This window comes from Gadus morhua, chromosome 16 (genome assembly GCF_902167405.1).
Source record: "Gadus morhua chromosome 16, gadMor3.0, whole genome shotgun sequence".
Taxonomy (NCBI): domain Eukaryota; kingdom Metazoa; phylum Chordata; class Actinopteri; order Gadiformes; family Gadidae; genus Gadus; species Gadus morhua.
This window is the reverse complement of record NC_044063.1, coordinates 3434050-3457347: the sequence shown is the minus strand read 5'-3', so window position 1 is coordinate 3457347 and position 23298 is coordinate 3434050. Positions and strand designations below refer to the sequence as shown.

The 23298-nt window shown below is 41.4% G+C and overlaps 2 protein-coding genes across 2 annotated transcripts in view; both read right to left on the bottom strand.

Annotated features, from left to right (window-relative positions):
- LOC115560654 (uncharacterized) overlaps positions 1-23298 on the bottom strand; it is a 198380-nt gene that overhangs the window by 52931 nt on the left and 122151 nt on the right. Inside the window, exons 17-27 of the mRNA XM_030380068.1 lie at positions 6488-6562; positions 6042-6077; positions 4629-4745; positions 3917-3964; positions 3419-3703; positions 2210-2242; positions 2024-2095; positions 1585-1620; positions 534-575; positions 258-307; positions 94-146 (exon numbers count right to left, since the gene is read on the bottom strand). Of these exons, the coding sequence (XP_030235928.1) occupies positions 94-146; positions 258-307; positions 534-575; positions 1585-1620; positions 2024-2095; positions 2210-2242; positions 3419-3703; positions 3917-3964; positions 4629-4745; positions 6042-6077; positions 6488-6562 (847 nt within the window). The remainder of the gene's footprint in view (positions 1-93; positions 147-257; positions 308-533; positions 576-1584; positions 1621-2023; positions 2096-2209; positions 2243-3418; positions 3704-3916; positions 3965-4628; positions 4746-6041; positions 6078-6487; positions 6563-23298) is intronic.
- Positions 14042-20334, bottom strand: LOC115560685 (uncharacterized). Its single transcript, XM_030380174.1, has 13 exons — positions 20237-20334; positions 19275-19346; positions 19103-19152; positions 18945-18997; positions 18554-18780; positions 17813-18063; positions 17349-17474; positions 17086-17221; positions 16952-16999; positions 16773-16841; positions 15774-16049; positions 14277-14654; positions 14042-14111 (listed from the first exon to the last, which is right to left on the bottom strand). The coding sequence occupies exons 1-12, from the start codon at positions 20328-20330 to the stop codon at positions 14605-14607; spliced, it is 1452 nt and encodes a 483-aa protein (XP_030236034.1). The 5' UTR covers positions 20331-20334; the 3' UTR covers positions 14042-14111; positions 14277-14604.

The following is a 23298-nucleotide window of genomic DNA, read 5'->3' as shown; positions in this document are numbered from 1 at the left end:
CACGCACACGCACACACACACACACACACACAGTTGGGAACATATAATTCTGATAACCCCATGGGACTGATGTCAGGACCGAATGTCACTCACTTGGAGCTCTGCTTTGAAATCTCCGTTGGGGTAACCTTCACATACTCGGGGCTCTGTAAATGTTCAGAAGCAATCAACAATAAAGAGCAACACAAATTATTATCTTAACTTTAAGGTCATTTATGTAAATGTAATGGAAAGAAATGTATCTGGTTGAAATTCACCTGCTGAGCTGCTTTGCATTTTTCACGTTGTGACTTGACGGGCATCTCCTCTGTCAGGATAAATAATAACTGTCAGTATCAAAACCGACAAGATTTACCGTGAAAGTAACGTGTACATTAAGCCTTCCAATAACAGTTGGCCTCATGACACACTGCAGGCAGCATTCCTGGTTCAGTGAACTGGGAAGGTTTCTTTAACCCCCAGTGAAGTAATTCTGTTGTCAGATCACCTCGCCATTGAGACTCAAAGCTCAATGGAAGAGTGACACTGCTCACCCTCATCCTCTTCATCATCTTCATCAATCTCAACACTGGCGTCTGGCAAAAAGACAAAACAAAAAGAGAGAAAAACATGACACTTTTCGGCTTCCATTAGTTATAATTTTTTAAGGCTGTACACAAACATTAAACCAATATCATTTTGGCTACATGGGAAAATTATAATCCTTGTTTCAACTTAACAATACAATGATTACTGGTTTATTCATATGAATATTTTCGCTCGATTCAACACAACGTTTAAATCATTTAAAGGGGACATATTATGAAAACAACACTTTTCCTGGGATTTGGGATGTTTTGGGTCTCTGGTGTTCCCACACGCATACAAACTTTGAAAAAAGTCTGCATGATTTTTTTGAGTGAGATATGCATTTCTGAAAGTACCCCGCCTACAGCTACCAAACGAGCGAGTCAGTTTCGGCGCCCCCTCCTACGTAGGAAAGGAGCACAGTTGAATAGTACCTCCCACTTCCCCACTCCCCTCCAATCAGAGCATGGCTACGATTTTGTGGACCAGCGGACGAGCAGCTCCGGCGGGGGGAACTCGGCGGCCGCTCAGCTCCGGGAGTGCAATCCCTTTCTCTGCCGGACTGCCGCCGAGCTTCGGTGGCAGTCCGGAGGGGGAGCCATGGAGGAGAAAGGGATTGTACTCCCAGAGCTGAGTTGCCGGAATGCCGCCGAGCTAACCCCGCCAGACTTTTCCGCTCCTGGAGGACAGCCGCCGGAGCAGCCGGAAAGATTCGGCGGCAGTTCAGCTCCCGGAGTACACAGCCAGAGCTGCCGGAGCTGCTTAGTTTGGCCACCGTCATAGCTGCCGGCAGCGGCCGGCAGCTATGACGGTGGCCAAACTAAGCAACTCCGGCGGTGCCGCCCAAACTTCGGCGGCAGTCCGGCAGCTGAGACTGTGGTAGGCGAGATTTTTTTTTTCCTAAAAGCTATTTCCAGCAAACAGCTTCATAAACATGTTTTCTGGAAACCAAATAATATGTTTACTTGTTTGGAAAACTCCATAATATGACACCTTTAAACATCTTCCATGGCTCACCTGACTTACTGCTCTTTCGTCCTTGGCTCTGCTCTCCTGAAAAGAAGGGGGATTTTATGATTGATTAAACTTGCCTGGTTATCCTACTATCCGATCGGAACACGAAAAACCAACAGCATGTCCAGTGTAAGGGTAATGTGTACATTAAGCCCTCCAATAACAGTTGGCTTCATGATACACTGGCAGGCAGCATTCCTGGTTCAGTGAACCTGGATATATTTTTTTTACACCCAGTGAAAAACTTCTGTTTTCAGATCACCTCGTCATTGAGATTCAAAGCTCAATGGAAGAGTGACACTGCTCACCTTCATCCTCTTCTTCAATCTCAGCAGTGGCTTGTGGCAAAAAGACATAACAAGAAGAGAAAGCCAGAAGGAGGCATGGAGAAGCCTTGAGGTATGTACCAAGAGTGAAGAACCAGAAGAACCACAACTCTTACCAGAATCAGAACAGTCCTCTTCACACCTGTCCACCACGGGCATGCTTGCTGTGTCTTCGGTGAGACTCGTCCCTGTGAAAGGGTGATCAATCAAACTCTGAAATGTCAGAAAAGCACCTCCTCAACCAATCATGGGGAGTTTAGTTGAAAGCTCAAATTGTGGCTTATTTCAAAATACAAACATACCTGAGCTACTGCTTTCCATTTTTGGTAGTAAATCTGCAACAGCACATAATTAGTGTTTAGTTAATAGTCTCAGGGCGTCACTGTTTGGTACTCAGCAGTGATTGGTTTCTTATTCAGTGTTAGCCTAAATGAAAGGATATCAGTAGCAACCCTCTCACACACACACACACACACACACACACACACACACACACACACACACACACACACACACACACACACACACACACACACACACACACACACACACACACACACACACACACATGCACACAGAGCCAATACCACCTATTCCAGGGTTTTTTTTTTAAACATATTTCTCATAAGGATGGCATCTGATTTTTGAAGGACAGTGATCTGGAACGATTGCCGATGTTTCTCACTTGGAAACAAACATCAACTTTAAGACAGTTTCTGGTTTGGACAGACATTATTTTGGTTAAAACTTTACAACATTTGCTGTTTTTCCAATAACTTATTCCTTTTCGAAAGACAATTGAAACGTGATTAAACTGGGGACAGGATTGGCATAATCTCCAGCTACAATGAATATTCAACGCAACTAATAATCTATTGATGAATAGAGAACAACAACAGAAAACATTAAACTTCATAAAGTACTATTGCATTCACAACACAAGGTGTGTAATGGGACCGGATTGAATGGCTACTCGGTCTGGATGCGGGCCGAGGTCGGACTCTGAGAGGTCCTGACCGATGGTCACTATCGAGGTAACGCTGCCAACATCACCTTAGAGGACTACTTTAAAGCCTCACTGGCAGCAGCGACACATGGCACGGAAACAGACATTACCCTAACCCCAAGTATCATTACAACGACGCCACCTGCAGATCTAATGCTGGTGGCAGCGCACTTACTACACCAAACACACTTCTTTACATCACATCACATTTACTTAGCTGACGCTTTTGTCCAAAGCAAGCGACAGAACGTTCATTGAACTAGTAAGATACAAACCCAATAGTAAAGGAAAAAGTTATCAAGAAAAGTGCTTTAGGTGCTACACTAAAGAATCAAGTGAGTATTTTTTTATTATTATTATTTGTGTATATATTGATATTTTTTGTTATGTAAATATCCAACCAATCCAACACAAAGCTCAACAAAAGTCCACTCATTAGCCAGAGTTCCATAGATCAATGCTCGTGCATGAAAGACGTTCACTGTGTGTGGGTGAAGTACGTTACCTTTCAATAACAGACGAGTCTCGACAGGTAGGTCCTTCATGTCTTCCAGACCTCTCAGCAGGTCCTGTGCTGTGACCTTTCCTGGTCTTCGGTCCTTCCACAGCCGCAACATGTTCCGTCTCTGCATGAATTCTCTCTTTTCTTTCTTGATCTCGTCCAGATCTTTCTTCTTCAGCCCCAGGTGGAGGGCTGCCCTCTCCCACTCCTGTCCCAGCGTTTGTGCAACATCCCGGAGCTGCTCATCAGACAGATCCTGCCCTGCAGAGCAGGTTTCATTATTTCTGGCTGGAAAGAAAAAAAAAGGCAATCCACACACAGGTAGGTCAAGTTCCACCTTCTGACGATGTACCACTCAACAAAAATATAGATTTAGATTGACCACTTTAGAAATGGGTGTGAGGGGTTAAGGTGAGGGTTACCAAATTCTTAAAGGTAACCTGTCACTAGCATCAACCCCAATGAGCCAAGGAACACAGCAGCACTCAGTAAAGCACTTACCTCTCGTTTGTTTCTTTGGCTTTACTAGCGTCTTGTCGTCCCCAAGTGCTAGGATATGAAAAAGGATCGTCAGTCCTTGGATGAAAATCATGCACAAAATTTAGGAGACATTGATTAAACTCTTCTTAACCATAGGATATATCATCAATAAGATGTTTGTTTGATAGACTTAGTATCTCAAAATATGCTATTTTAGGTCAACTTTCCATAAAAATAGATGGTTTCTCGTTATTGTGCTATATTAAGTGTTAGGTTTGTATGCATTTTTGGGGGTAAGATTGTGATGATATAGAGCAGGGATGGGCAATTTTCAAGATAAAGAGGGCCAACAATTTTCAGCATCACCATCAGAGGGCCATATGAACACAAACTTCAACTAGTCGGATATGAGAGAAGCTACAAAATAATTCTAAATAAGAACAAAATATTTGTATATTTGTATATATGTACATATGTCTGTATGTCTATTGAACCAAAATACATTAAGTACCTATTTTCCATGCTCAAATGCATTTTTAACATGGGCCCCGAGATTGTTTGCATAGGAATCATCCTCTATCGGGGAACAGCATAATTACAATGACTCGCTAAGTTAAGTAAGTTGTGTTTAAAAAATAAAAACTTTTTTTAAAGGCCGCCAGGTGTCCATCCCTGATCTTGAGGGTTATGCAGGTAGACGTATTACTCCTAAAACTAAGAGACTTCAACTCACCTAGCGTCCCGTCACTAGCAGGCTCTTTGAGGTGCAGAGACGAGGACAGCTCAACAGGACGGCTCCCCGGTCCACTACTGTGTGACGGCTTCTTCTTAACAGGTTTAGATCGAAGTCCTGAAAGACACATCAAGGGAAATGGTAACCATATATGTAAACATACACAATACATTACACAATCATAAAGATACCAGATGCAGACAGGATATAAAAATGCTTTGATGTTCTATTAGTGTCCAGTCCAGCTCGTGGTCACACTTTTGATTGGATTTGAGCCATTGTTTTAGTTGTCCTGTAAAATAAGAATATGTGGGGCATTCTCAAAAAAAAAAAAAAAAAAGATATATATATATATATATATATATATATATATATATATATATATAATATTATAAGTAGACCATAGCTTTTATTCAATTATCGTTATAACAAGATCTGTATCATGACCATTGAACAGCCTGAATGAAATTCATATTGACGGTATGGAACTATATCCCTTTTCACGCACACCCATCTTGAATTTAATAGACCATTCTCGTTGCTTCGAGGAAGTCTGGTGGTCTCCGTAGCTTAGATAACAAATAAATATCCTTAAAACGATCCAATAGGAAAGATGCTCACAGCGTCGTAGAGCCGTAGTCGGGTTGGTAGGCCTACAGGTGTGGCTGCTGGGGCACCCGCTCTGAACGTCAAACATCGCCGGGCATGGAATAACATTGTATGCCATATCTCCGTCTGCAGACGACGCCGAAGGGTACTTTTCCCGTCAGCTAGCGACGCTAAAGTGCCCTTGCCAACAGTCGTATACGTTCTCGGAGTGAGACTGTGTTGTCAAAACACACCCTACACACTCAGGAGGAAGAATGACCTCTCACACATGATAACTTAATGAATTATTTCAAATAACCCTGCCTCGTTAATTGGGTCCGTGCACATCTCTCAGAGTGACGTTATAGCCTAGGCCTACTAGCCACCAGACAGTGATAAAAAAAATGAAAGGAGTCACGTTGAATACAAAAGAAACGTATTAATTACAAGTCTAAACTGTGGGAAATAGAACGATATGGGGGCGAGAGCGTGCACTGCGCAGCCCTTCTGAAGTCTAAAACAATCTCCTGATTGAAATGCATTGGTTTAATATTGAATTAATTTAATATTAAAGTATATATTATATATATATATAAAGATACAATTATTTAACATGTAGCTTTTATTCAATTATCGTTATAACAAGATCTGTAGCCTAATTGACCATTGGAAATCCACTTCCACCAATTTGTAAGTATGGTTCAGGTATACCAGAAAATATTAAACTATTCATAATACAAAAACAATGTAAAAAATAAGGTTAAAATACTATGTTTACTTGTTTGGAAAACTCTATGTCTCCTTTAAACATCTTCCATGGCTCACCTGACTGAATACTCTTTCGTCCTTGGCTCTGCTCTCCTGAAGAGAAGGGGGAAGTTATGGCTTATTAAACTTGCCTGGTTATCCTACTATCCGATTGGAACACGAAAAACTGACAGCATGTCCAGTGTAAGGGTAATGTGGACATTAAGCCCTCCAATAACAGTTGGCCTCATGATACACTGGCAGGCAGAAATCCTGGTTCAGTGAACCGGGAATGTTTCTTTAACCCCCAGTGAAATACTTCTGTTTTCAGATCACCTCGTCATTGAGACTCAAAGCTCAATGGAAGAGTGACACTGCTCACCTTCAACCTCTTCATCATCTTGTTCAATCTCAGCACTGTCATGTGGCAAAAAGACATAACAAGAAGAGAAAGCCAGAAGGAGGCAGGGAGAGACTCGAGGTATGTAGCGAGAGTGAAGAACCAGAAGAACCACGACTCTTACCAGAATCAGAACAGTCCTCCTCTTCACACCTGTCCACCACGGGCATGCTTGCTGTGTCTTCGGTGAGACTCGTCCCTGTGAAAGGGGGATCAATCAAACTCTGAAATGTCTAAAAGCACCTCCTCAACCAATCATGGGGAGTTAAGTTGAAAGCTCAACTTATGGCTTATTTCAAAATACAAACATAACTTAGCTACTGCTTTCCATTTTTGGTAGTAAATCTGCAACAGCACATAATTAGTGTTTAACTAATAGTTTCATGGAGTCACTGTTTGTTAATCGGCAGTGATTGGTTTTGTATTGTTTTTTAGCCTATGCAAAAGGGTTTTGAGGAACGCTCTCATGACTTGCTTGTATCTTCACAATTTTTCGGCTTCCATTAGTTAAAAAATAATAATTGCAGGCTGTACACAAACATTAAACCAATACCTTGTTCTCTATATGGGAAAATGATGATCCTTGTTTCAACTTAGCAATACATTGACTACTATTGATTACAAAAGTAGCTTTTATTAATATGAATATTTTGGCTCGATCCAACACAACGTTTAACATCTTCCATGGCCCACCTGAGTGACTGCTCTTTCGTCCTTGGCTCTGCTCTCCTGAAGAGAAGGGGGATTTTATGATTGATTAAACTTGCCTGGTTTTCCTATTATCCGATTGGAACACGAAAACCGACAGCATGTCCAGTGTAAGGGTAATGTGTACATTAAGCGCTCCAATAACAGTCGGCCTCATGATACACTGGCAGGCAGCATTCCCGGTTCAGTGAACCTGGATATATTTCTTTAACCCCCAGTGAAATACTTCTGTTGTCAGATCACCTCGTCATTGAGACTCAAAGCTCAATGGAAGAGTGACACTGCTCACCTTCATCCTCTTCATCATCTTCATCAATCTCAACACTGGCGTCTGGCAAAAAGACAAAACAAGAAGGGGGTGCGACGGAGGTTTGGAGAAGCCTGGAGGTATGTAGCGTGAGAGAAGAACCAGAAGAACCTCTTACCTGAATAAAAATAAAAATTGGATTTGTATTCAGTGTTAGCCTCAATAAAAGGATAACAGCTTTAGGTGCTACACTATAGAATCAAGATGATGGAGAAAGCTATTTTTATTTGTGTATATTTATATATTTTTATGTAAATATTACCAGGTAAGGCTGATTTCGTGCCACTTTACAACCATGTAACCAAACTCATCCGACACAAAGCTCAACAAAAGTCCACTCATTAGCCAGAGTTTCATAGATCAATGCTCATGCATGAAAGACGTTCACTGTGTGTGGGTGAAGTACGTTACCTTTCAATAACCGACGAGTCTCGTCAGGTAGGTCCTTCATGTCTTCTAGACCTCTCAGCAGGTCCTGTGCTGTGGCCTTTCCTGGTCTTTGGTCCTTCCACAGCCGCAACATGTTCCGCCTATGCATGTACTCATCTTTGTTGTCTTTCTTGATCTCGTCCAGATCTCTCTTCTTCAGCCCCAGGTGGAGGGCTGCCTGCTCCCACTTCTGTCCCAGCGATTTTGCAACATCCTGGAGCAGCTTACCAGACAGATCCCGACCTGCGGAGAGGGTTTTATTGTCTCCTAAAAAAGACACACAAAACCCAATCAGGCAGGTCAAGTTCCACCTTCTGATGATGTGTTCTGAATTATTGACCTCAGAATTTAGGAGCCATTGATTAAACTCTTCTTAACCTCTGTAAATATCAAACCATTTGTCATACCACCTTGTCCCCACAACTTATCTCATCAATAAGAGTGTAGGAGCCGCATTTAAGTTTTTTATGTTTTGATTGACTCACTAATTTCTCCTTCTTTCCCACCTGTGGTGAGTGCACACCTGCGACAGGTGCTGATGGTGCCCCCTTTAAATAGGCGACGGAAGTGCATGACGAGGAGAAGGCTGGCAAGCAGATACAGTTATTGACCGTCTGTTTGTGAACTGTGCAACTTGATATATAGACTGCTTTGCATCCTTAATTTGTTATATTTTATTTACAATAAATGACGGCCTTGGACAGTCAAACTCTTACTCTTTTTTGGACACAAACTGCGCGTCAAACAATGCCATCACCAGCTTTCTCCGTGTGGCAAAAGGACAAGAAACTTGGGATCTTGGGGTTATAGGAAAACCCAACCACGGTTTTTTCGCCATTACAAAGATTGTGTATCTCAAAATATGCTATATTAGCTAAACTTTCCATAAAAATAAGTAGTTTCTTCTCGTTATTGTGTTATATTAAGTGTAAGGTTCGTATGCATTTTTGGGGTTTAGATTTTGATAATATATAGAGCAGGGATGGGCAACTTTCAAGATAAAGAGGGCTCACATACATCATCATTCAATGATGGCCTTTTAACTCTATGAACAGATACTCTGCTTCCCATGACTGAAAGGTATGGTTTTCTTGATCAAGTTTTCTTTTAATTTCTGCACTGCTCATCACCATGGCTCTGTCTTTATTCCTCGCTGATGAGGAAGGCCCAGGGCCCCGAGATCGTTTGCTCGGCCAGGAACCGCTACTGAGAACTCCAGAAGAAGTCATTCAGTAATGTTACAATAGAATAGATCGACCACAACAGTAGGCCCTACTACTAAACAATTGACACTGATGCTTTAGACACCAATACATTTACAACCAATGCGCATAACATCATACAGTAATAGTGTACATCTAAATGTTAAAAAGTACAAATGTAGTTTAAAAAAAAACTTGGCTTACCTTCCATAGTTTACAGTAAACATTGGAGGCGTAGGCCTACCTGACTAAGTTCAGATGCATTTGAACCTCAAACTTGTTTTGCAGGTTTGGTATCAATCAGTTACAATGGCCTGCAACGAGTTCACATGAAGACCGCCATATTTTCGTCGTCACACATTAACAGTTTTAACGTAGACAACTCCCGAATATACAGTTGTATAGCGCAGAATAGATAGATAGATAATTAAATTACTTATTCGTCTTTCTTTTATGCACTAATTTTACAGTAATTTGTGTGTGCACACCTGATGCAGACCAACCTGTTCATAATAAGAGCACCAATATCGTCACGATAATGCAATTCAGCCTCTCCGGGTAGGACTATCCCGCAGTTATTGATCTAATTTCCATCCTGACAACCCGTGGCAGTATTTCGTATCGTAGCCTATTGCTTTTGTCCAAAGACGACACATTGAAAAGCTAGGTCTACCAGAAAGGGGCGCCCACTGAGTCTTATTAATAAAGCCCACACAAGCAGCAACATGTTAAGATAGAAAAAATGCACATAGTGTTAAGGAACCGTTGCAAAGTGAGTAAATTCATGCGATCACCGACAGTGAAGGGTTGAACGTAGAATACAGGAGTGAAGCACAGTATATAGGCTACCGACCACTACAGTATACATTACCTCTGGAATTTCAATAGTGTAGGCCTACACCAAAATGATAAAATAATGTTCAAGGGCAGTTTATGACAGCTTACCTTCCATCGTTTGCGGACAGCACGGGCTATGTGGCTTTCTTAAGATACAATATCGACAAACATGAATATGCTTTCGATTTCAGAGAATACTTCCTGTATTTTGCAGGTTTTTTTTGGTTTCGATTGTTGTCTTTACCGCGACGCGTTTCGTGCACACCTGACGCAACAGATTGGTTTCCGACGGGGAAATCCCTTTCAAAAGAGGTTTTGTTCAAAGGCCATCATTTCGTATTCATAAATTTACCACGAGACACGATTTAATTCCGATGAGATTTAAAAGCACTTAAGTACCCAAGGCCTAATAGCCTAGTCGTTTACTACTATAACCGGACCGACAAACCAAAAACCCAGTCGAAACAAGATGGATAAAGTGTGTAGTTCAACGCAGTGTTCCTGACGCAGGTTTAACTTTTTCGCCACCTAAAGAGTTTGTTATGTACGGTCATTCAAAAACGCCATGTTATTTCCCATAGACGTTTGACAGAGGGAACCGGGAGCCTCGGAGGTGGGACTTGTTTTTCAGAGGTCTATGGTTATTCAACTGCTCGTTAGACCGTTGGGCTGCCGCAAGATGTGCGTAATTTATAAAATATTTCAGTAGTTGATTGCCATCTGGTTTTGTATGTCGTGGCAAAGACAAATGAAACCCCCTAAACGTATAATCCGCCTTGTCCTTCACCTTCCAGCTGCAGGGGTCCCCCCCCCCAGTAGTCTACCAGTTTGTCTCATAGTCATGCACAAAGAGTATCTGGAAACTATATGTCCTGATATTCTCCCGACCTAAGCCTTTGTTTCCAGCTTGAAAACAATGCTTCGTTTGAGCCTTCTGATGATGACCTACGCTACAGCCAGGACAAACGCGCACCTGTCGACCAGGGAACAATAATGAACAAAAATTGACTTGACTGGTCAATGCTCCCTAGGGGAGGAAACTGCCACCAGGTGGAGCTAAAGATCTTCCCGACAGAGGATCGAGGTCCCGCAGAAAGATGAGGCTCATTTCATCCGTGGTCAAGAACCTTTTCATAGCGACGAAGTCAACTGAATTGTCAATGTTGACCCAACAGCTTTACACTGATGTAGGCCTATACATTATTTATAGAATGGTGCTGGATTCTATTGAGATCATTTTTTACTACATTACAAATATTCATTGATATTGAACGTATTGGAATGAAATTATAGAAATATGTCAAACAAATGAAGCAAGAAAGCAGCTTTTTCCAATTTTTTATTGGCCCCAAACCGACGTCTAAACATTACTGGCGTTACAGTGATATTGGTTATCGGCAGGCTACTAAAATCACATGACATTCATAAAGTCACTTGAATAATTAAAGTATTGGTCATGACAATGTTAACAAAATATGTTAAATCTTTAAATTTTTTATAAAACACTACCTAGCTGCCTCTTTGGGAAACTGGAAAAAGCTGAAAAAAGATTGTGCAAACCTGACATCCTAACATTCCTGTGTCAGGATAATGTTATGTTGAAACCCCTGAGAGTTGGATTTTCGTGACATCCATATTTATATATATATATATATACAGGGTGCGATTTGCCGGTGGGGATGGTGGGGATTATCCCCCCCTCTGGTTTACACGTCCTACCCTCTGCTGAATTATTTTTATCCTCGGTGGGGATAAAAATTATCCCCCCCACCCAAAGTATTTTCACCATTACATCGTAATAATTAACAACCAAAATACACAGGGTCCGTCTTCATTTTGATTGTGCTGTGATTTTGATCTACCGGGAGCGAGTCAGAGGCGTCGCGCGTGAGCGCAGGCTGGATGACAACGGGATAATCTCTGCCGCCGCCGCTCTAAATCCATCAAACTGGCCATCTGATGAAGACGAGCGCATCCTCTACGGCGATGAAAAACTTCTCGCCATACACAAAACTCTTGCTGTTGAGGCCGCAACCAGTCCCATACTCCTGAAGGAGTTCGATGAGTTTAAATGTCACGGTGTCACAGGAGAGAGCATGCGCAAAGTTCTCACCGCTGTCTCCACGCTCCTAGTGTCCACAGCCGAGTGTGAAAGAGGTTTCAGCGCCATGAACCACATTCTTACAGATGGCAGAAACAGAATGAATGTGTCCACACTGCACAATCTGCTTTTCATCGCTGTAAATGCACCAGATGTTGCTTCCTTCCCGGCCCGCAGATTTGCAGAGATGTGGTTGAAGCAGGGTCACCACGCTGCTATCGATCCGCCAACAGGAAAGCAAAAAAAAGAGGCTGAAGTGCGTCATCAGAGCGGACTGTTTTCGTAGTCTGACCATAGTCTACCCGATTAACCCATAAAAAAAAAAAAAAACGTCTTGACAGCACATTGTGGTATTTCATATTTTCTGTTGAACTGATATCGGGAAAAAATATATATATTTTTTTATTTGCCACATTTAAAAACAATATTAGCTATGAGAAAATATTTCTGCAAATGCAGTGGTTAAGTTCACGTTCAAAATAGGCCTACCGCCTACGTTATGAAGCCTAAGTGTAAGGTTTAGATACACAAGGTCACAAAATCAACTGTTTTCATAATTTTTCACACTGTTGTGTGGTTATTTTTCCTGAATAAAATGTCTCTCAAAATTATCCCCCCCTCTGGTTTTTTCACAAATCGCACCCTGTATATATATATATAATATATAAATATAGCCAAGGCAACTTTATTCATAAAGCACTTTTCATACACAAGGCAGACTGAAAGTGCTTCACACATAAACATTGTCATACAATAAAATAAAATAATAGATAAGTCAATGAAAAATTATGCAAAGAAATGAGTAAAATAGAAAGTGCAATGTATTTACGATCAGATCAACAGTCTCTGGTACCCACGTCGGGACTCCAACCGACCTAAAGGAATTTGGTCCTTTCTCTGGGACTCCAACCCGGATTCTAGTCAATTTCTATTCTAGGACTTTATTCTAGGACTCTTACCCAGATTCTAGGACACTAACCCAGACACACGTCGGGACTTTAAGCACGAACCAAAGGCCGGCGTCGGGACTCTAACCCAGACAGAACTCAGGCCTTTCTCTGGGACTCCAACCCGACCTAAGGAACTTGGTTCTTTCTCTGTGAGTCCAACCCAGATTCTAGGACTCTAACCCAGACAGAACTTGGGTCTCAAACCCTTATCCTTTCTCTCTGGTATCAGATCATTTGCCAAAGCAAACATAAAAATCTTCAGTCTTGTTTTAAAGGTGCTCAGATTTGGGGCAAGTCTCAAATCCTCAGGGAGTTTATTCCAGCTATTAGTTGCATAGTAACTAAATCCTGCTTTCCCATGTTTCGTGTTTTCTCTGGGGATAATTAACCGATTGGTCTCAGAAGATCTTAGTGGTCTAGAAGGCTTATGTAGTGGAAGTATATCAGTTAAATATTTTGGGCCTAAACCATGTAGGGATTTATAGGTTAGCAACTTAGGCTCCGCTTTTTCAAAAGGGGTTTAATAACTGCAGTTTTCCAGGCTTTTGGGAAATTGCCTGACTGGAGAGAGTTGTTAACTTTCTGCAATATGTCTATTGCTAGGCAGTCAAAAACATTCTTTAAGAGGTTGGTAGGTATGCTGTATCAAGGCAACAGGTGGTTGTATATATATATATACATACATATATACAGTATATCTATAAACAATAAAATCTGCCTCTTGAAAAAAAAAAAAAAAAAAAGCCCAGAATAAAGTTATTGTGCACTATTAAAAATCTCAAGATAAGTGTATTATTCTTTGGCATAATATCAACTTGTTTTATAAATGTTACAAAATTCCTATCTATACCTGTCTATAGGAGGAACCCGAGAGGAACAGCTCAGTACACATGTAGTAGCCCAGGAAAGAAGACCTGTTCTAAACATGATATCAATAATTACTTTACACGGTCAAGACAACAGAACAATTGTGAATTGCAGGATTGACTCAATGAGTCCATCTTTGTAATTCCAATAAAACATACATTGAGTTGCCTCAGAACAGGAGGTACATGGTCTGATGTTTTGATCTGGCCTTATTCAGAGGACCAGGAAACATTCACAGAGAGCTTCACTGTTTCCTTTTGGTCCATCGCTTGTTTTGGTCCATCTTCATCGTTTCTTTCAATGGAGACATCTACTGCACTATGGCCTCTGCAAATAACTGAATGAACCTTTTAGCTAGCCTGGGTACCAGATCATCTGTCAGCATAGATTAACTGAATAGACCTTATAGCTAGCCTGGGTACCAGATCATCTGTCAGCATAGATTAACTGAATGAACCTTATAGCTAGCCTGGGTACCAGATCATCTGTCAGCATAGATTAACTGAATGAACCTTATAGCTAGCCTGGGTACCAGATCATCTGTCAGCATAGATTTATTTGCTCTTTGTGTATGCGTCTGGCCCCCTCCCGTTCAGACAGATTTCCAGCAGGCCTGGCCCGGGTTGGGCCAACCACAAGCGTTGATCTAATATGGGGCGGGTTTGATACGATCACTGTACAGAGGAGCACTCAAGGGGAGCCGTTGAGGAGTTTCCTAAACAATGGAGAGGGCTGCTGCTGATGTGTCACACGCTTCGTTGCTGATTGGTTGCTGGTCTATCCAATTGTGTCCAGTTTGGGCCCTTGGAAATCTAATATTTACTAAGAGGTTCCAAAATGTTACGCATTTGCTTTGTGGTCTGGCAGCGTCAGGCTACCATTCATCATGTCTGAGGAAGCAAAAACAGAAAGGAAATGAGTGCACATCAGTGTACATCAGAAAGCAGTAACGACCACAAATAATATTGAATTGAATATCAAAGCAAACTAACGCCTGCAGAATCATTCCACACCCCCCAACCCTCCATCTTGTTTCACATCGTATCACAGAAGTGAGATTCTCTCTCTCTCTATGCAGCCTCATGGGGCAGGGCGTCCCCTCTGTTGGGAGTATGGCTCTGGACGTTTAGTGTGGAGCTCCCTTTACACCGGGCGCTTAACGAATAAACAACACGAAAAGCAAGAACAACTGGAGGAAAAAAATGCGTCAACTATTTACATCGTTTCCTATGCGAATATGTGGCCTTTTCTAATAAGAATCACACCGGTGAAAAAAGCGGATGGATTTAACCTCATATGGTAAGGACACGCTTTGTGGTTTGACTCCAAATCGAAAATATGTATTTAGACGATTCAAATATAATGGAGCATCACTTTTTAATCCAACTTGCAAGTATAAATAGTGTGGCGAACGGCAGTTGGCTGATGGGGGATAATGATTAGTGGAAGTGTCTCTATTGGCTCTTGGAGACGTTCGTTTTCTAGGTTGTCGGGGTTGCTTCCCTGTTCAATAACTAAAAGTAGGCCAATCACACATTGGTATCCAAAACAAAACGGTTGCGATTCCACAGCACACCGTCATGTTATCAAAAGCATCCTATATTTATGTACCGCTCTGCAAGTAAACATTGGATTATAGCACTGACCACTGTCCACATGATACATGATCAACTGATTTACTATCAGTACAGAAACAAATTGAGCGATAAGTACAGGCTATGAATGTAGTTTAGGATGCAGTAAGACTGTGTGTGGAAGAAATGTAATAATAGTACCGCCGTTTTATACCACTCCTGACCAGGGAGATTAGTGACAAGGTGAACTACAACAAAGGTACCTGATTGTATTTGATTAAAACTGGATGATTCACAGGCTAAATCAGTCTAAAATCCACAATCAATTCTAAATGTATGTGTAGTCTTCGCAAAAAATATTTCATGATTTGAAGGGCGAAAAACTCGAAATTAACAACATGACGCGATCTGCAGACTGGGGGTGAAGTGCGTTACCTGTCAATAACTGACGGGTCTCGACAGGTAGGTCCTTCAGGTCCTCCAGACCTCTCAGCAGGTCCTGTGCTGTGGCCTCTCCTCCTGGTGTTCGGCGCTGCCACCGCTCCAACATCTTCATTTTTTGCATGGTCACATCTTTTTCCCCTTCCTTGATGTCGTCCAGATCTGTGGTGCTCAGGTCCAAGTAGAGGCCCACCCGCCCCCACTCCTGTCCCAGCGTTTCGGCCACCTGCATGAGCTGCTTACTGGACAGAGCCTGACCTCGGTTTGTGTCTGGAAAATGGACACCTTGGTTATTCAGTCATTTGATAAATAGACTGGGAACATTTCCAACTTAGTTTCTACTCAAAGTGCATGCAAACTTAAAACTCATAAAGAATTGAGTGCGATATTAACATTAAAGATATCGTATGTCATTTCTGCCGCTAGGGGTTTTGTAATCAAAACAATGTAACGTGTGGTAGCCCAGTGCTGTGTTATAGCCCAGTGGTCAAACAATCATTCTAAAGATAACTTTGAGCATGTTGAACGTTCTTGTAACTTCACAACATTACCATACACATTACACCGACTACAGTGATGTGATGGTAATCACCGGTTTGAGTCCCGTGTGTCTTGTGATGTTTAGGCCTACCTGCCCAGGAGAGGGTAGGACAGCAGCAAATCCTCTCTATTGAGCCATCGCTCGGTCAATACTTCCATATAATTACAAAGTGACCTTTAGCATGGATAAAACTACCGATCTTTCTGGGTTTGAACATTTTTGGAAACAATTTGGATAATGTAAGGATACAACATCAATATATACATCATAGGTCTAGTTGTTTTTTGTTATTTAGATGCATTAATGTTACATATTAGGCCATTAACATCATTAACAACTAGCTATGGCAAATAGTTGCTATGTAATAACGTTACATAGAAACTATTGTTACTAGCTAATTGTTAATGTTAACTTCTATTAATTATTTAATTGCATCACCTTCCAAGGCTCACCTGGCAACAAAGGATTGTTATTCGGCATCACTTCCAAACGGGCCATCTTTTTTTGGCATGAGCTCTGCACTGCAAGAAGAAAAGGCGGATGTCATCGATGATGTGTACCTGTTGTCCGAATGACTGAACAACAATGATCCAAAGAACACTGCACCACTAAGAAACGTGTGAAGTGATACCTTCCGTTATTTTCCTTGGCTTTGGTTCCTCCTTGTCCGCCCAGTCCCCTAGGATTTGCCACGAAGATAATCATCACATAGTCTTACGATGCAAACCATAAAAAACACAAAATTAAATTGTGTACTTGTGTAACCTTTTGTGATTCTAGCAGTCCATAATTCCTGGTTAATGTCTGGGTCCATGAGAAACAATTCGAAAGGGGGAGGCTGATCGAAGATGGCTACAAAGAAGCCCTTCAGCATTGTTCCTTCAGTGATGAATTCTATTTGCTGTGTGCAAACACACACATACACACACACACACACACACACACACACACACACACTCTTTATGGACTGCACAGCAGTGCAGGATTATGTACATGCAAATTAGATTGAATGGATTCACAACACATACCGAAGGCATAATTTTCCCTTCTGGCTTGCTTTTGAGTTGGTAGTTCTTCTCTTCCAGCCTACAGGCGGCCGATAGGTGCATATTGATCAATTTCTTACCAGAAGAGAGCACCTGTTCTTCAATAGCCTGAACACACAGGAACAGGATGTGCAGGAACATATGATCAGAGATGGAGAATGGGAGGAAGAGTGAGAAGGAAAAAGTAATATGTGAGATGAGATTCATTTTCAAGATAACAAATGATGGAAACAGAAAGACAGATGGAACCTCTAACCCTCAACTGAGTTATCTAGCCAAGTCTACTCCACTCTAACCGTGCCTAGTCTGGCCTAGACCAATCCAGTCAAGCCAAATGTAATCTAGTCCAGCCTAGCCAGTTCTTGACTAGCCCAGTCCAGCCTATCTTAGTCTATAACCAGGACTCTCGTTCCATTACTGACTCATTGGTCCATTTGTCTTGTCACCTTGATCTCAGATTTGTTGTTCGGGGCCAAAAACACATGGAAGCAGAATTGTTCTAGATGGTCCTGCTGCTTGTAAACCAGCACTGCCCCGTGGTGCTTCGCATGCTGACGGCTCGGAATGATGGGACCCACAGGAGAAAGCGAGGACACGCGCCATTTAACATGGCTCGCCGTGAAGTCCACCGTAGGCTCAATGTCGGCATGGCGATCCTTTACGTGCAGAACACTGATGCTGAGCTCATGCTCAGGTTCTGTGGAAACGTTAGCATAACATAACATTATTCTAGCCTGTTGGGAAACGATCATAGCCAGTATGTACATGAAATACCATAATTCAGAGTGTAATTCATGCAAAAGTAAAACGCATGATTGTGTGATTTTTTTTACGGAACGTTTGACAAAGCAATATCTGGAACATGTAACAGAAACAGATCCAACCATCAAAATTCCCTCCCTCTCTCTCGCCAATAACTCTAATTTGGAGAATCCCGTTCAAGGCATTACGTCGCTGGATGAGAACTCCTGGGAACGAGGTTACAAAAGCTGCCATGCACACACATGCAGTATTCGGCTCATTAATTCCCCCCTCACTCTAATTATATTCTCAACAGTGAGTCAGCCCAAACCAAGAAATAACTAAAATGGTTGTTCAACAAAACACTGCCAAAGCTGCCATGCACAGAGATTCTTAGAGTATTCAGCCTATGAATCACTCTCTTCACAGTCAGAGTGTGTTCTTACCAGCAAGGCACAGAGAGTGGGGGAAATGGATAAACTTGAGCACAGATGGATCCTTGTTGACCACATCCACATCATAAACCGATCCAGCAGGTCTCCAGGAGTCAGGGAGTAACTCAGAGGTTTCAGACCAGGACAGAACCGAGTAGCGGACCAGAGCCTGCTCCGACACTTCAAACACCAGACCTGTAGCCGAACACTCATAGGTCCCTTCGCCTTCCAGCTGTACCCTAACACACACACACACACACACACACACACACACACACACACACACACACACACACACACACACACACACACACACACACACACACATCCATATAACAACAGAATCTGTTTGTGGTTGGGACCATATTATTCAGATAACCCCATGGGACCGAATGTCACTCACTTGAAGCGCCACTTTGAAATCTCCGTTGGGGTAACCTTCACATACTCAGGGCTCTGTAAAAAGTAGAAGCAAACAACAATAAAGAGCAACACAACTTATTATCTTTAAAGTAATTTATGTAAATATAATGGAAAGAAATGTATTTGGTTGAAATTCACCTGCTGAGCTGCTTTGCATTTTTCATGTTGTGACTTGATGTGCATCTCCTCTGTCAGGATAAATAATTACTGACAGTAACAAAACCGACAGCATGTCCACTGTACGAGTAATGTGTACGTTAAGCCCTGCAATAACATTTGGCCTCGTGATACACTGTCAGGCAGCACTCACCGGGACAGCTCCCCCGTCCGCTACTGCATGACGGCTTCTTCTTAACAGGTTTAGAACGATTCTGTACAAGTCCTGAAAGACAAATCAAGAGAATTTGCAAATGGAATTAATATTTTTTTCTACTTTCTAATAAATACAGAAAAAAAATAATGTACTTCCTCAGTTTACTACTGCTAAACCAAACTGTTTCAGTGTTTGATCAAAGAGCCACAACGGCCAAGCGAGTTCTCTACGTGTCCTAGATTTCGACGGTTTTCATGTCAGCCTACATTAGGTACAATTTAAATATATACCACAACATCGACATCATGCATCATGTCCGTGTATATTGAAATAATTGTACGTGTTATTTAGCAAAGTGATTTGCTCCTGAAGAATTTGGGCCCTTTCTTGCACCCAGTGCAATTGACTTTCTACACCGACACATACTGTATATCATTGCTAGAACTTTGCACCCGGCGTAAAGCTCATTTTTCCCCCGCGCAAACTCGCGCCCCTACACTTGCGCCTGGAGTGACGCGTCTGCCGTGTTTTTTGTAGTCTGCAATGAAAAAGCAGGACCGTGTTATTTATTTATATGGGACTTGGTTATATTTGTATTTGATTTTAAGATAAATTACGACGTTTCATTAACAGTTAAGTCTGTCTGTATACTGCAGGTTCAAACCTTAATACCATTCCATAATACCAGGTTAATATATGTTTCCTCTAGGAGTATATGAGTTTGGAAATTCTAGACAAACGTTTAATTAATGCTTTACACTTTAACCCGTAAGATTTTAGTCGACTAAAATCGAAATAATATTTAGTCTACAAATACTAGACTAAAACTAAAACAATTCAGATGACTAAAATACGACAAAAACTAAATTGCATTTAAGTCAAAAGACTATGACTAAAACCAAATGAAAACTAGCTGTCACAATTAACATTAGCATGGTATTAGTATAGCATAGGTCTACCTTTATCAATGCATGTCCCCTCTAGATTCTTGTGTTTTCCATGGGAAAGGCTGACGTCAGAGTTGTTGATGAGTCCACTTTTTTGACCCCTCATGGGAACTGCCGAGTTGTGTTCCTGAGAACGTAACGCCACGTCAGATGATGCGTCATAAAACACAAAACACGGAGGTCAAAGTCTGACTGTTATGTTGTGTAAGCATAAGAAGTAGGCCTACTTGAGGAAGTTGTGGAGCAGACACAGTTTCAGTGGAGGCCAAGGTTCTACAATTACAATTACAATTAGGGCATTTAGCAGACGCGTTTATCCAAAGCGACTTACATCGGTTAATACACACATTGACACACCGACGGCGACAGCCAGCTCATCAGGAGCAGTTAGGGTTGTCTTGCTCAGGTGTCCCTGAGCTAAACCGACCCCTTTAGTGCAGAGTTCTTCAACAGGGGGTCTGCGACCCCTAGGGGGTCCGCGGAGGTACTGCAGGGGTGTCGCGAAAGTTTTTGTTGATTAGACATTTTTTTTATATTCCCCCCCTAATTGTTTCCACAAATCGAAATGTCTTTAACTACACATTAACATGAATCCAACACATTAGCCGCAATTACATGGACACTTTTGATCCGATGGAAAGAGCTTTTCTCTGCCTGCTCCTTCAATTAAGAAGAAGGATAGTTTAATATGAAACACAATTTTATACAATATATAAGTAGGGGGTCCCCGCTCCATCTCTCCGTCAGTTTGGGGGTCCTTGGCCGGGAAAACGTTGAAGACCCCTGCTCTAGTGGAATCGTGACCTCCACTGAAACACTGTGTGCATATATTTCTCATTCTCTGTAAAGAACATAACAGGATAAAAATAAGATAATAAAAATTGTTTTTGGTATTAAATTATTCTTATTCAATTAGATCTCTGCATTGGACCCATGACTAGCTAGCCATCCTAGCCATCATGATAACGGGACATCCCATTCGGTTTCGTTACACGGATCAGCCTGGACCTCTAAAGAAATGACAATGGAATGGACTGTGGGGACTGTCTGTGTCGTAGATGACCTAAGCAGGCAAATCAGGTACTGAGTCATAGATTATGATTATCTTATTCGATTCAGCCGCTGCTGGAAACACATTCATGTCGTCTCTCGAAACAACGAGTGGAATCGTTAACATCTAGGATAAACCCATCCATGCCCTCTCCAGGTTACTGCAGAATTAGACTCAATAACAACTATTACACCAGAACAACTACAGGATGCACTAGCTGCGTTTCTCTAAGGAAAATCCATTTTCGCAGTTCTAAAAACTTTCAAATGGGGAGTTGTTCACCTTGTGCCTTAAACTGCAGGATATGTAGCGGACAGACTCGTTCCAGTCTCTGCTGCAGCCGGTGGAGGTCAGATCGGCTCAGGAGATCCTTGCGCTCTGTTTTTTGTGTAGACCCAGGGATAATAGCATAAAAACGTACATAGTGCAGCCTTATTGCAGACTATTCCTATGTAAAGCACTCTGAAGGGCCTGTTAGAAGTGTGCTATTTAAATTAAATTGTCTATGAATTTGAAAACATGATCTCAAAGATTAAAACTATATTCATAATTAGAAACATTCACAAAACATCAAGAACAGCCCTGGGTTTAGTGAGTACCAGTAATGCGAAAGTTCTTACAACATTCAGTGCCAAAGCTGAACGTTTGAGGTCGATGCTCAAAATAAATTGATGTATTTCAAATACCTTTTTGGTCAGGTTCTCCGAATGTTTATAAAGCAGCTTCCTAAATTACAAAAGCAGACATTTAAAATGGAAAAATCGATGAAAAAATTAAAAAATATACAGCTTGTCAGAAGACCAATGTTAATGCATGCAATGAAATCTCACGTTTCAAAAAGTTTCCAAAGTGTAAAAATCACTGATTAGTACTGTATCCTACTGTCTACAACAGTAAAAAAGCAGGTAAAGAACTGCGTGGTCAGTGGAGCTCCAGTGTGGGTTTAACGCACATAGACGGTATATTATACAGGTTAAACTGACTTAACATAGGCTGTATATAATAGCAGTAATTATGTATTCATAGTATTAGGTCATATTATGTTATTGTGATATACTATTTAACTGGTGTGTGTTTAATGTATTTTGATATTCCTGAAAGACAAATCCAGAGACTTCCTCAGTTTACTTCTGCTAAACTGAATTGTTTCAGCGTTTGCTCAAAGTAGCCCAAATAATCAAGCTGAATTTCTGAAGTGTGTCATGGTCTGTCTTTGATGTCTTCATATTGTTAGGTGTTTGATCTCTCCTTGTCCACTAGATCAGTCTTTCCCAAAGAATAGGTCGCGACTCACATCAATTCGGTCACCAATTTCTTTACACATTAGCATTTTACATTTCAACAATAAGCATGTTTTTGATAGTACTGAATGTTTGTATTGGTCTGATAATTTTACTTATAACATTGAATCTAGTTGAAAGGCTGAGGTACATTGTGTTTGTTTTACTGATGAGAGGAAATAAAAAATAATGAGATAGCCAAAACAAGTTGATGTTAACTCCGCCTAAAAGCATTTATTTGGTCTCATTTATAAAGTATTTAATAGGTGTATTATGTTGTCAATAACAAGTGCATAAAACAAAGTTGTGATTTATCTCTTTGAAATGGCTGGTTTAAGTTCATATATGATGGGTTGCGGAATTGGCAGTAAAAACATTCAGGAATGATCATTAATGCACAAATTTGTTGGATCGTGATGGTTGTAATTTAAAAAAAATGGAGACCCCAGAAAAAAAGTTTGGGAAACACTGCACTAGATGTGCTTAGACTTTTCCCCTAACTTCACATCGCCAGCCTGCAGTCACCACATTCCCCTCAGCTGTGCGTTTATCTTCCCACCTGCAACTCATTCCCTGATTAGTCTCTTTGTAGCTGCCAGCAGAAACAGTTGAAATATGTTTACAAGCTTACCTGTTCATGTAATGTATAGCGGAACTATTGTTCTGAGGTGCAGACATTTATTTCTGTAGCACCAGCATCGGAGCATGCAGCGCATGCCGAGCCAATTGCCGCTCGTTGAAAT

Bases quoted from the DNA above. Each gene is read 5' to 3' on its own strand.
- LOC115560685 (XM_030380174.1), bottom strand. From the start codon at position 20,330: ATGAGGGGTCAAAAAAGTGGACTCATCAACAACTCTGACGTCAGCCTT. The intron at 18,998-19,102 runs GTGAATTTCAAC...TACTTTTTACAG, and splicing joins AATGCAAAGCAGCTCAGCAG to AGCCCTGAGTATGTGAAGGT. The intron at 14,655-15,773 runs GTAACGCACTTC...TTGCTTCCTCAG, and splicing joins GACCCGTCAGTTATTGACAG to ACATGATGAATGGTAGCCTG.